The sequence below is a fragment of the Panthera uncia genome, chromosome F2 (genome assembly GCF_023721935.1).
Source record: "Panthera uncia isolate 11264 chromosome F2, Puncia_PCG_1.0, whole genome shotgun sequence".
NCBI classification, from domain to species: domain Eukaryota; kingdom Metazoa; phylum Chordata; class Mammalia; order Carnivora; family Felidae; genus Panthera; species Panthera uncia.
The window spans coordinates 36,206,902-36,220,814 of NC_064812.1; the positions used below are offsets into that span (position 1 = coordinate 36,206,902).

The window sequence follows — 13,913 nt, forward strand, 5'->3', positions numbered from 1 at the left end:
TGAGAATTAGCTTTAGGGAGAACATAGGATTAGAACTAGATACTGAAAGACAGATGGTATTTAGCACAGATTACTTTATTATTTATTTACTTATTATTTTTAAATGTTTTATTTACTTTTGAAAGAGAAGAGCAGGTGCGGGGCAAAGAGGGAGACAGAGGATCCAAAGCAGGCTCTGCTGGTAGCAGAGACCCTAATGTGGGGGTCGAACTTAACGAACCTGAGAGCTGAGCGATCATGACCTGAGCCAAAGTCGGATGCTTAACCAACTGAGCCACCAGGCACCCTTGTTATTTTTTTTAAGGTTTATTTTGAGAGAGAGTGAGCAAGGGAGGGGCAGAGGGAGAGAGAGAAACCCAAGCAGGCTCCGTACTGACATGGGGCTCCATCTCACCAACCATGAAATCATGACCTGAGCTGAAATCAAGAGTTGGATGCTTAACTGACTGAGCCACCCACGTGCCCCAGCACAGATTACTTTAAATCAGTAGTTCTTAAAAGTGATCTGTGGATTGTTTTTAGAGGGGCTCCATGAGGTCACAACTATGTTCATGATAACACTAAGTCACCATTGACTCTTCACTCTGGTCATTAGCACTTATGCAAAAACGGTGGTGGCTGAAACTGCTGGTTCCAATACTAACAAAGATAGTAGTACCATATTGTGTTAGTAATTTATATGATCCTTACCATCACACATCCACTTTTTGGGAGGGGGGAAAGACCAGCTTAGCTTAATGTCCTTGAACCTGTAAAATCATTAATAGACTTTATGTAGACCTCTTTTTAGTATTCTGTGAGGCATAATGGGAAGTATAGCAGTTATTTCCAGAAGTTTTTGTGATTATTTGAATTGTGAGCTGAATTAGCTGCCTCCTCATTTCCACCCACAGAGCACTCTTTACTTCAAAGAATGACAGACAGGCAGGCTATGGTTTTTCAAACTTAGGTATTTGGCAGACATCATCTTGAAAATGAAGAAAGTGAGCTTGTCAGTAAGGAAAGCAATTGGTATTTGTGACCAATGATACAGTTTAAGCTTTGAAGCACAAACGAGAATTTTGGAAAACTTATATCCACTTCCATGATCTTGACAGCTGTTCAAATTTTTTTAAATGTTTGTTTATTTTTGAGAGCACAAGCGGGGGAGGAACAGAGAGAGAGGGAGACACAGAATCAGAAGCAGGCTCCAGGCCCCAAGCTGTCAGCACAGAGCCTGACACAGGGCTCAAACTCACCATCCGCCAGATCATGACCTGAGCTGAAGTTGGACACTTAACCGACCGAGCCACCCAGGTGCCCCCCCGATTTTTTTTAATGAATATGAAGAGATCTCAAGACCAAAAACCTTGAAGCCGTAAATACAGGGCATTTATTGTCACTACTTAGTTTTTTCCTACCAAGTGTATCTGTTCAGAGAGAAATAATAAGTACCATGGTTGGGAGTAATAAGTTAGCATTTTTTAAACATGAGGAAATTAGATCACATAAGAGGGGAGTCTGGACTTAAGGTGGATTTCTGGGAGAGTGGTGGATTGGTTGGTTAAGGTATTTAAGTTACTATCTATAGTGCAAATACTTCCCATGGTAATTTGTTTACGTGATTAGTTTAAACAGTACTTGAAAGAATAGTTGGTTGGAGAACTGTTGGTTCAGATTAAATTGTTTTATCTTCCAAAGGGTAGCCTTGTGTACTAAATGCTTTCCATGTATTAATTCATTTAATCCTCAACAATCTTGTGTGTTACATCTACTAATAATATCTCCCTTTTACAGATGAGAAACCTTGAGACCCAGGGAGATTTCAGAACTTTGTCAAGGTGACGCAGCTAGTAAGCGGTGAACTGGGATTTGAATTTAGGCAGTTGGAAGTCTATTTCCATAGATTATGGCTTTACAAATCTGTTGTAAAAAGAATAAAGGAAAATGTTACTTTCCTTTGATAGGACCATCCTGTGTTTTAAAGTAAAGCTTTTTGCACACTATTTCAACCTCTTAATAGTTACACAAATTTTAGATTCCTGAATTCAAAGTAAAGTATTAAAAAAAAGATTACAAGAGCACTAAAGCAGATTTTTGAATGTTGGGATCCTCCTACCTTATATCAGAATAGAGTGCCTGCTCTATCAGGAACTGAGATTGCCGCTTTCCTATTTATACTCTCATTTAGACCTCGTAGCAGCCTTTGAAGTAGATTTTCATTTTGATCATTTTATAGAAGTAGATTTTGATTTAATTTTGTAGATTAGAGCTGAGATTAATTGGCCTGAGATACCAAAATTAATGACAAGAGGAGCTTTCAAAGTCCGCCTGATTTTGGAGTGTTTGCTTTATTACCGAGCTTTTGTTCCAAGAAGTGCTTGGATACCCAGAGATTAGAGTCTTGCCACCGGTTCAGGTAATAGTTTTGGTGTTATAGGTGATTTCTGGTCTAATTGTTGCCTAAAGGTTTGATGTTTTACTCTTCCTCTTAATTTCATACTATAATCATACTAAAGGACTAGTGATAGTGGTATGTCTGTAGAATGGCTATAGATTTTCAGTTTATAAACCTTTCTTTAGAAATGTTTGACCACAGAGGCACCTGGGTGGTTCAGTCAGTTGAGCGTCGGACTTTGGCTCAGGTCATGATTTCAGTTTATGAGTTGGGTTTTTGAGTTCGAGCCCCACATCAGGGCTCCCTGCTGTCAGCACCGAGCCTGCTTTGGATCCTCTGTCCCACTCTCTCTGCCCCTCCCCCACTTGCGCTCTCCCAAAAATAAAAAAAATAAATAAAAGAAGACCAAGTATTTGACCACCGTCAGGATTGAATGTTTTAAGTTCCTATTAGTGGAGGCAAGTTGAGCCTACCCCAGGAAGGGCAGCCAAGACTACATGACATGTCGGTTTATGTGGTTCCTTAATTTTAATACACTTCCAAGTCAAAGCATTGATGGTATTAGATCATTCTTGGATCAAAGCATGTGTTAGAAACTATTACTAATGTATCCTGCTGTGGTAGATTGACTGGTTTGGGGGAAAAGGTCATTGGTTGACCCCCATATGTGTATCTTAAGTGTTTTCACAACCTAAGAGCTTAATTGTATTTGTAGATGGAGAAAAATCTTTTATCTCTAACCTCAAGGGCCACATAATCTATCCATTGACTAGATTAAGGTTCAGTGCCTCATCTTAAGAATGATACCATTTCTGGGGCGCCTGGGTGTTTCAGTTGCTTAAGCGTCCAACTTCAGCTCAGGTCATGATCTCCCGGTTTGTGAGTTTGTGCCCCACATCGGGGTCTTTGCTGACAGCTCAGAACCTGGAGCCTGCTTCAGATTCTGTCTCCCTCTCTCTCTTCCCCTCCCCCACCCATGCTGGTGTGCTCGCTCTCAAAAAATGAATAAACATTAAAAAAGAGAGCCATATCACTTAGCACTGGATAATGAACATTTACAGAGAGGTGTTGGATGTGGGCTTCTAGTGGTATCTTGCTGCTTTCTGTTCCACTTAACATTAAGAGACAGTGGTTGTCATCAAAAGCAGGTTTTTAAATTGCTAGAGAAAATAGTGTGAATTTTTAATGTGTGCTTACTTTGGAATGAGAGAGAGAGTGTGTGTGTGTGTGTGTGAATGGGTGAGAGGAAGAGAGAGAGAAACACGGAATCTGAAGCAGCCTCCAGGCTCTGATCTCTCAGCCCAGAGCCTGACGCCGGGCTTGAACTCACGAACTGCGAGATTAATGACCTGAGCCAAAGTCAGACATTTAATCAACTGAGCTACCCACGTGCCCCAATACTGTGAATTTTTAAATCAAATTATATTTCAGCAAGGTTCATATGGATTATGTAGCCTCAATGCTTCAGTTTAAGATGTTTTTTAATTTCATGTTTGACTTAAATATCCTTTTCCATTTTAATTACATTTGTATTAAAAACAATGTACTATGCTATAGAAGAATTTTATAAATGCAGGTATGTCAGTAGTCAATCTTTGTCTCATAGTTGGAAGTTGTGATGTCTCACCTACCTCTTAAATAATGCTGTGTTTCCCCTTTGAATTCAGATTCTTAACAATGTCCCAGCATTATCACTTTCATTGTACTACAGTAGATGAATGAAATTTAGGAGGTTGCACTGTATATTTAGTAGGATATTCTCTGAAGTTTTTTTAGTATGTTTTGCAAATAGCTATTAGTCCTTTCCTCCCTTCCAATTTTTTTAATTTGCTCACCTCCACAATTTTTTTTCCTTGTCACTGCTGCTTTCTGATTAGTGCTGCTTTTTTGTTTTTCCTTTTCTTACTCTTTTTTGAGAGAGAGAGCACTCATGTGTGTGCTGGAGTGGGGGTGGGGGTGGGGGGTAGGGAGAGAGAATCTCCTGTGGGCTCCACGGCCCGCCTAGCACAGAGCCGGATGAAGGCTCTATCCCATATCCCCATGACTGTGAGATCATGACCTGAGCCGAAACCAGAAACCAAGTGTTGGAAACTTAACCAGTAGAGCCACCCAAGTGCCCCCTGTTCTTACTCTTTCCATCTTGGTCTTCTCCCTATGTTTGCCTCTTTCCTCTGGCTTCTTAGTCTGGAAAATATACCTTTTATTTCCCTTTCATCAGTTTAAGAAATGAATATACTTAATTGCCTCTTTAGTGTCAAAATTAATTGAATGAATTCTGTATCTTCAGTATCTAACATTAGAGTTGAATGAAACCACATCTGATTTATGAATCTCCTCTATAAAATAGCCAAGTAATCATCTTATTTTTCCTTAAAAATCTCTGGAAGAGTAGATGGAGCTGTCTGACTAGATGGCCTATTCCAAGTTTGGACCACTCATACAAATCTCTCTTACTGAGCAGAAATCTGCCTCTTGCTAAATTTAACTAGTCTCGTCTAGAGCCATTCTTGTCATAATTCTTTAAACCTTCGTGATGGTTTCTAGTTTCTTGACCATTCTTGCTTTCCTGGATATTCTTCAGTTTGTCAGTGTCTGTTTTGATACTTTTTTTTAAAGAAGCAATATATTCTAGATTTGGTGTCATTAATACCTTATAGAACTTAATCACTTTCCTTAATTTTGATTCCTCATTCTATTAATATCTTGGAATCACATCCTTTTTGGCAGGTGTATCACCCTATTGAGGCAGAAAAAAAATGGAGCATAATTTTAGTAGTACAAGTCAGATTTCCTAGTTGGAGTTCACAAGTTAGTTGTGGTTTTGAGCACATAACATAGCTGGGCCCCATTGTCTTTTGTAGGATAGGGATAATTTAGTTTGTATCTATCTCATGGGTAACTTTTGGAAGGATCAAATTAAATAATTTAAGTGTCAGAAATGTCAACTTCATGATCTTTTTTCTTAGTTGTTTAATGTGTCACCATTTAAATTTATAGTGACTTTTAAAACAGTGATTTTTTCTTTCTTGTGATTCTGTGGCTTGCCTCAACTGAAGCTCTTCACATGGTATATTGGCTGGAGTCACTCATTGCTGCATTTGGCTGGAGCTGACATATCCAAATGACTTGACTTAACATGTCCCATTCCTTGGGCTAGCTTGTCTTGTCCCTTCTCTCCAGCAAGGTGGTTTGACTCTTTACAGGCTGGATATGGGTTCCAAGAGCAAAATGGAAAGCTGCCAGTCCTCTTAAGCGTTAGGCTCAGAAATGGGACTCAGTCACTTCCACTGCATTCTCTTGGTCAAAGCAAGTCATCAAAGTTAGCCCGAACTCAGGAGAAAGGGAATAAATTCCACACCTCAGCAGGAGGAGGAATGGCATATGTGGACAGGAATGGAGGGGAATTAGTGGTGGTCATCTTTAGAGACTGTCTACCACAATTCTGGTTTTTTTATATTATAGTTAGCTTATCGAACCAAATGTTAGGCGGCCCCTTTATTTGTTAATCTTTAATATCCAGTCTTCTTGTTTAAGTTTTAATGGTTCTTAGCTTTATGTCATTGGAAGATGTGATTGCTGTTTATTTGCCACTTACTGGTTTTTCAGCTTTTTACTTGTAACAGCTTTATTGAGGTGTAACTGACAAAGAACTGCACATTTTCATAGTGTACAGTTTGATGAGCTTGCTTTCTCAACTTGTAGTCAGCACTTCATTCACCAGAAATATTTGTCACTGTTGATTAACTTAATTTGGTTCTTTTGGTCAATCGTTAGGCCAGTAAGCTGCTTGACTACTGTTGTCTTGCCTTCCTATTACTTGTGCTTTCTGATTAATGTCTTTTAAAGTTTTTTTTGTTGTTACTGTTTTAGTCAGATATTGTGGCTAATTCGGCATTCACTTGGGAGGAAGAGGTGCTTAATTGCAGTTTAAAAAAATTCCCATATGAAATTTTCACTCCAACATAAAACAGCGTTTTTGGGGATACAGAAGTTAATACTCCTAAAAGATGGGTTACTAATTTCTTGACACCTTGCATAAGTAACTTCCACAAATTATATACTTTTAAAGTGTTACGTACATCTTAAGTGATTCACTCTTAACTGCACGTGTTTGTGGCCCTCATCTTGACCTAGAATGGGTTAAAGTCTTTGAAAAGTGAAGGTCACGACTGGGCCGTATTATTTTTTTAATTTTCTTTTTAATGTTTTATTCATTTTTGAGACAGAGACAGAGCATGAGCAGGGGAGGGACAGAGAGACAGCCAGACACAGAATCCGAAGCAGGCTCCAGGCTCTAGGCTCTGAGCTGTCAGCACAGAGCCCGACGCGGGGTTCAAACTCACAAACCCGAGATCACGACCTGAGCCGAAGTCAGATGCTCAGCCGACTGAGCCACCCAGGCGCCCCTGGGCCGTGTTATTCTTAGTTTTTGTATTCTTTGCCAGAACAGTTGTCCACAAACTTAGAGACTATCTTGCCCATCATTGTATTCTTAGTGTTTAGCACAGTGGAATTAGGTGAATGTGAAAAATACTGAAGCAGTAAAATTTGAAATATAAATGCATAGGTGACAAATTACTTTCATGATTGGGCTTAGTTATTGTCACTTCTTTTACTTGAAAATACTTTTTTTTTTCCTTTTTCTTTTTTTGAGAGAATATGTGAGAGAACAGAGGGAGTGGGAGAGAGAGAATCTAAGGCAGGCTCCACTTCCAGTATGGAGCACAATGTGGGCCTTGATCTTACAACCATGAGATCATGACCTGAGCCAAAATCAAGAATCAGACACATAACTGAGGCCCCCAGGCACCTAAAAATATTCTTAATGTAATGTTACATATGTAAATGAGCCAGAGAACAGTTCACAGTTGCCTTGTATATACACGGAGCCTTCTTTAAATTTGCATATTTTTCTTTTGCTATTTGATCTCAAATTATTTGTGAATTCTGGTTAATCACATATTTTTCTTTAATTAGACATCATAGTCTAATCCTTAGCCTAGTCTGTCAGAAATAGAATTTACCCTTTTAAGTGTAGAGTTGCCACCATTTAAACCTAGACTGACTTCAAAGCCACTATGCTATGCCATCTTCCATAGTTGAACGAATAATGTATTTTTATAAAACTTGAAAAGGCCTAATCATTTGTTTCTAAGTGACATTTTAAAAAATCACATTCACATCAGTGAAAAATCCACTGATTATATTAAATGGAGCAGTGGTTTTTGGAGGTAGATCCCAAAAGAGCTGCCATAGTTAGGGTTCAAAGAGTGCTCATGTCCTACAGAACATGGTATTCAAAGGACAAAACACTTGGAACTGAGAGAGATCTTTGAACACAAGGGTTATGGGTGCGGTTGTAATATAGTTTTTGTTTCCTAATCGAAGTGTTCATCTGATTTCAGGCCAATAGTTTCAAATATTGGTTAATAATCACAGGAAACATTTTAGATTGACTTCTCACCTTCAACCCCTTCCCATAATGCTGTGCAGCTTGGCCCTACTGCTGTGTTGACCACTACCCACTTCATCTGGGTATCTGTAGCTTCTAACTGTTTTGCATATAAGTAGGTGTTACATAGACTGAATTACTGGGTGACTGCCAGAAGAATAGAAACCAAGAATTAACTCTTTTCCTTGTAAAAACTGACTAGTTTGGGACTAAGGCCCGTTGAAAATTGACTTCCCTTGATTCCTAGGGTATTTTTAGTTAGGAAAATTGGGGGTGGTGAGATGATTTTGGTTTTTGATTATTAACTTTTGCCTAATTGTACTACTGGAATTCTCTTTCTCCCCTTTAAAAGAAAAAAAAAAAAATCACTAGTTTATTGTGCCTTCTCCCCTGAATCCAGCCATCTAATTTTTTGCTGTGTATCAATTACAGAATGTAATTATTATTAGCATGTTAGGGTTTAAATTAATTTAAATTGTTAATAAAAAACAAAATTATAGGATGAAGTTTTATCTATTGTCTGGTGTCATCTGTATACATGTATTTTATTAGCTAAACATCACTTTAATGAATTTACAGGTTTACTCTTCAGATCTTTAATTCTCATAATCCTGTCTACCTACTGTCCTAATTAGAAACAGTTAAACTTTTGACTTTGAACAACTTTCTGCCTGTTGTGAGGTTTTGCTTGAATTGTGTTCTTCTAAATGAAATTAATTTTGTTCTGCTTTCTCTTTATGCATTCTAAGAGTGTCTGTTACATTATTGGTTTTTGCTTGGGTCATAATCCTCCAGAGTCCCAAAAGGTTCATCTCTTACATTCTTTTCCTTCTAATGACTACCTTGAAAATGGAAAGTTTGACAGCCTGTTAGAAAAAGCTTGTTGGGAGCTGTGCTGCTTTCACATTCACTGAAACATTGTCATTTTTATCAGCATATGTATATAGATAGCAAAATGTGAGGGAGGTACATATTCAAAATGTATCATCCTTAAGTAATAAATTCAACACTAACTTCAAATTTTAAGTATTGCTGTCCAAAGCATCCTTCTTTTAAACCACAAATTCCTGGGCCTACTACATTCAACAATTGTATTATTGGCAATGACGGTATTAAAATTTTGTCACTTAAGCTACATACAGTATGCTCTTAAGAAATGCAGATATTTTTTTAGTCTTATAATGATTTTATTCTTATTATGACTGTTTCTTTTCTTCTAAAGTCTCTTTTGGAAAAGTTTTTGATCCCCAATGCTTCACAAGCAGAGAGCAAAGTCTTCTATTTGAAAATGAAAGGAGACTACTATCGTTACTTGGCTGAGGTTGCTGCTGGTGATGACAAGAAAGGTATACTGTGTTTTTCAGTGTGTTTGTTGAGTTTGTATAATATAACACAGTATGGAAATAGTCTTTTTTTTTTTTTTTTTTTTTTTTTTTTATTTTTTTGAGAGAGAGTGAGCAGCGGGGAGGGGTAGAGAGAGGGGGAGAGAGAGAATCCCAAGCGGGCTCCATGCTTCCGCACAGAGCCCAACACAGGGCTTGAACTCATAAACCGTGAAATCATGACCTGAGTCGAAATCAAGACTCAGACACTTAACCAACTGAGCCACACAGGCACCTCTGGGATATCGCGGGTTGTGTTTTTTAATTGCTTAGAGCACGAAATGAAGAGCAGTAATTAATTTTTTTAAAGTCCTGAGAAGGTACATCTACTGCCTAATATTGGTGTTCTAAAATGTTCACTTGCTGAAAAGCCAATTTTGTGCATAAGAATGTTTCCTTAAAATTTTAAGAAATCATGATCACAGCATAACTGTAGAGCAGTACAAACTAATTACTAAAAATGTAATAATTCTGAGGTGATTTGGTTTTGTCTTGACGTTGACCAGTGGCTAGTGTGTTCTTGGAGAAGGTTTTTGTTTGTTTTTTAATTTATAAGCCTCATTCAGTTAAGGTTGCTACAGCTTAATATTTCAGAGGATATCATTGGATATTAAAGGTTTGGTTTGAAGGAGGAAGATGAAGTGCAAACTTTGTCAGTACATTTTGGTGTGTTTTATTACCCAGGGATTGTGGATCAGTCACAACAAGCATACCAGGAAGCTTTTGAGATCAGCAAAAAGGAAATGCAACCAACACACCCCATCAGATTGGGTCTGGCCCTTAACTTCTCTGTGTTCTATTATGAGATTCTGAACTCCCCGGAGAAAGCCTGCTCTCTTGCAAAGACAGTAGGTATTTTACCTGTTTTGTGGAAATTTAGTAATCCTTATTATTTGAGCACTTAAATGTACTTTTTCGATCATAGGCTTTTGATGAAGCCATTGCTGAACTCGATACATTAAGTGAAGAGTCCTACAAAGACAGCACGCTAATAATGCAATTACTGAGAGACAACTTGACAGTAAGTACATAACAAACATCATTAATGGCCACTGTGGTTGAAATTCTGTTGTTCATTGATAACTACAGGAATATTTTCTCACCTCCTTATTGAATGCAAATTACTATCTGCTATTTAGAGCTGTGAAGAAAAACCACCTTTGCAGAAACAAATAATAAATAGGTCAAGGATCAAAAATGTATACTTTGATTAGTTACATATCTGTTGTTACAATTTTAGTTCTTAAAAATCATTTTTTAACCCATGGTTTTCAACTTTTAATCACCTAGACTGTTTTATTTTCTGTTTCAATCTGAGTGTTTCCATTTGTTCCATTTTAGTCACAGAAGAATTTAGTTTTTAATATCAAAAGTATAGTAAAGTTTTATGTTTAAGTTCCGTTAAAAATGATTTTCTTTAAAAAAAAAAATAGTTTTCTTAAAGTTGCTTCCATATGTACTCCATCAGTAAGTTCAGTTACAAAATTGCACATATTCTGTGGAATCTAAATGGGACTGTATTTTGCCTAGCTAGCCTTTTGTTTAAAGAAAAAAAAAGGCTTTTTATGGGACGTCATGCTTATCCTTCTTAGGATACTCCAGACTGAAAGAAAGAACTACAATGCCTTTTTAAAACAGTTTTTATTTGAATTGGGATCCAGATAAAGTCTATACCTTACAAAGTGGTCGTATCGTCTTTTTAGTCCCATAGGTTTTTCCATTCTCCTTCAGATAAATACTAAATTTGAAGTTTTGAGGCTTAAGACAAAATTATCAAATTCTGCTGTGCCAGGTAATGAACTAAGAGTGAAGATTGCAGTCAGTGTAGAGCTTGAGGACTGTATATCATCATTTCATATATTTTACTTCTAAGCTTTATTCCAGTTCACTGCCAGTTTTCTGAACCTGTTCAATATTCTAGTATTGAATACTCTCAGCAAAGGTTTTTGAACTGCATCATGTACTTTATCATTACTATAAACAAAATTATTTTAGAAAGTGTAACTGGGGGCTACCAGAAACTTGTGGGATTTGTTTAGTCAAGAGAATAACCTGTAATTTCTTAAAGAATGAATTTCTTTTTTTTTTTTTTTAATTTTTTTCTAATGCTTATTTATCTTAGAGAGAGTGCCCGCACGCAAGCAGGGGAGGGGCAGAGAGAGAGAGAGGAAGACACAGAATCCAAAGCAGGCTCCAGCCTCTGAGCTGTCAGCACAGAGCCTGATGCTGGGCTTGAACTCAAAAACCATGAGATCATGACCTGAGCCGAAGTTGGCCACTTAATTGAGCCACCCAGTGCCCCAAGAGTGAATTTCTTAAAACAAATGAAAGAAGCACTTCAATTTGTTACCTCTTTTTAATATTAAGAATTTTCATATTTTCTAAAGGTTTGAAGTGATGAACCTTGTCATTCCTATAAGGTAGAAATTGGGGCCTGCTTACTGTTACAGTGTCATCACTTTTTGAGAGGGCGTGATCTGATACATGTACTTCCAGCTAAATTTTGGATATTAGTATAGCATGAAGAGCATCCTAGAACAACTGAGTAAGAAGAAAAGGAAGGATTATATTCTGATTCTGTCACTAGTTACTGTGGCTTCTCTGAGCCTTGGTGGTATCACTGGGTATCATTATTAGTTGGTTAGATCATTTATCTGTTAAGTAAAAAAATTTTGTCAAAACTACCTAGTATTTGAGTCTGGATCTGGTTGACTAATAATTGCTAACGCATAACCCTAGTAGAAAAAATGTGTCAAGTTTTTTAAGGCATTTATGGAAAATTCAAGGATCTTTGAAGTTCAGAACTGTGAAGAGGTGTTAGAAGACAATTTCATCTTATAAACCCCTGTTTAATAGGAACACACAGGCTTCCAGAGGTCATTTAATTTAAATATGACCTTGGAAGAAGTCTCCTTTCCGGGCCAGAGATCTATTTGGTTAATAAATAAAGAAAGCTAGTGGGTGATTTGGGAGTTAGGAAAATATTGAGGTGTTTTCATTGTATAAGCAATATAAAATTTAAGATCATCTTGAATTAGGCCTTTTGTAATTATCTCTAAAAGTCATTATGAACTATTTAGATTTGCAAAAGTTAATATTTGAAGCCGCTGAACTAATTTTGAAATCATTTTTTTAACTTGCTGATAAACTTAATGAAAAATTAATAGAATCCATAGTCTTAATTACTTAATTACCTCTCAGAAGGTTGAGTTGTGACCAGTGTTTTGTATTCAGCTATTTATTTTGAATCCTACAGATTGACAAAGGTATGTTTTTCTAAGCTAAAAACATTAGAAAGCTAAATTTGTAATTTAATTCAGACTTGATATCCTCACTCTTGAATTTCATGGAGTGTGGGATTCCCTTTCGAGTGGGGAGTCTTAAGTTTTACCAAGGGAAAGTAGTCGACCTGTGCTTGAACATGGGTTGGATTAAGAGGATCTCTCATATTGGGGGTATTCAGGGCAGTCTGATATTCTCGTAGCTGTTAATACTTAGTATTTGGTGGCTCTTCTGTGATGTTTATTTTGTTTTCTCTCATATGAATAATCAAGAATTTCTTGTACCTGACCTTGTTATTTGAAGACAACTCTTTGTACTTAAAATGTTTACGCAGTGGTTAGGGAGAAAATAAGGATGTTTTCCATCTTCATTGTTCTCTTCATTGCTGCTATTTTCTAAAGAAAGCCTTTCCACAAAAGCTGTGGTTATGTTTTGGTACCTTGATAAGTAAGTATATTAAGATTTTTTTTTTTTTTTTCTGAACTGTGCTGAAAAATCTTTTTTTTTTTTCTTCTTTTTTTTTTTAACCAGTTGTGGACATCGGATACCCAAGGAGATGAAGCTGAAGCAGGAGAAGGAGGGGAAAATTAACCGGCCTTCCAACTTTTGTCTGCCTCATTCTAAAATTTACACAGTAGACCATTTGTCATCTATGCTGTCCCACAAATAGTTTTTTGTTTACGATTTATGACAGGTTTATGTTACTTCTATTTGAATTTCTATATTTCCCATGTGGTTTTTATGTTTAATATTAGGGGAGTAGAGCCAGTTAACATTTAGGGAGTTATCTGTTTTCATCTTGAGGTGGCCAATATGGGGATGTGGAATTTTTATACTAGTATAAACGTTTGGCATAGTACTTTTGGTACATTGTGGCTTCACAAGGGCCAGTGTTAAAACTGCTTCCATGTCTAAGCAAAGAAAACTGCCTACATATTGGTTTGTCCTGGTGGGGAATAAAAGGGATAATTGGTTCCAGATACAGGTGTAGTTTTTGTGGGTACTTTAAGGTTTGGAGCACTTACAGGGCTGTAGTAGAAATGGGCGTCCCGTAGATATTACATGTTGAACCATGTGTATCTGTGGCGTGATCATTCTCAAATGTGCACACCTTTGACTACAGTTACAGAAGTGATCCTTTAGTTGTGACCCAATTTACTCTGGATAAGGGCAGAAACGGTTCACATTCCATTATTTGTAAAGTTACCTGCTGTTTGCTTTCATTATTTTTGCTACACTCATTTTATTTGTATTTAAATGTTTTAGGCAACCTAAGAACAAATGTACAAGTAAAGATGCAGTAAAACGAATTGCTTGATATCCATTACTTTATGTATATCAAGCACAGCAGCAAAACAAAAATCCCATGTATTTAACTTTTTTTAGGGTTTTTTTTTTTGTTTTTTTTTGTTTTTTTTTG

At 37.0% G+C, this 13,913-nt stretch overlaps 1 protein-coding gene across 4 annotated transcripts in view; it reads left to right on the top strand.

Moving 5' to 3' along the window:
* Window positions 1-13,181, top strand: part of YWHAZ (tyrosine 3-monooxygenase/tryptophan 5-monooxygenase activation protein zeta) — a 31,733-nt gene extending 18,552 nt beyond the window's left edge. For all 4 annotated transcript variants that reach the window (XM_049633029.1, XM_049633028.1, XM_049633026.1 and 1 more), the window contains exons 4-7: window positions 9,052-9,175; window positions 9,896-10,059; window positions 10,137-10,232; window positions 13,025-13,181. In XM_049633029.1, coding sequence (XP_049488986.1) covers window positions 9,052-9,175; window positions 9,896-10,059; window positions 10,137-10,232; window positions 13,025-13,084 — 444 coding nt within the window. In that variant the 3' untranslated portion in view covers window positions 13,085-13,181. The remainder of the gene's footprint in view (window positions 1-9,051; window positions 9,176-9,895; window positions 10,060-10,136; window positions 10,233-13,024) is intronic.
* Window positions 13,182-13,913: the final 732 nt, after the last annotated feature.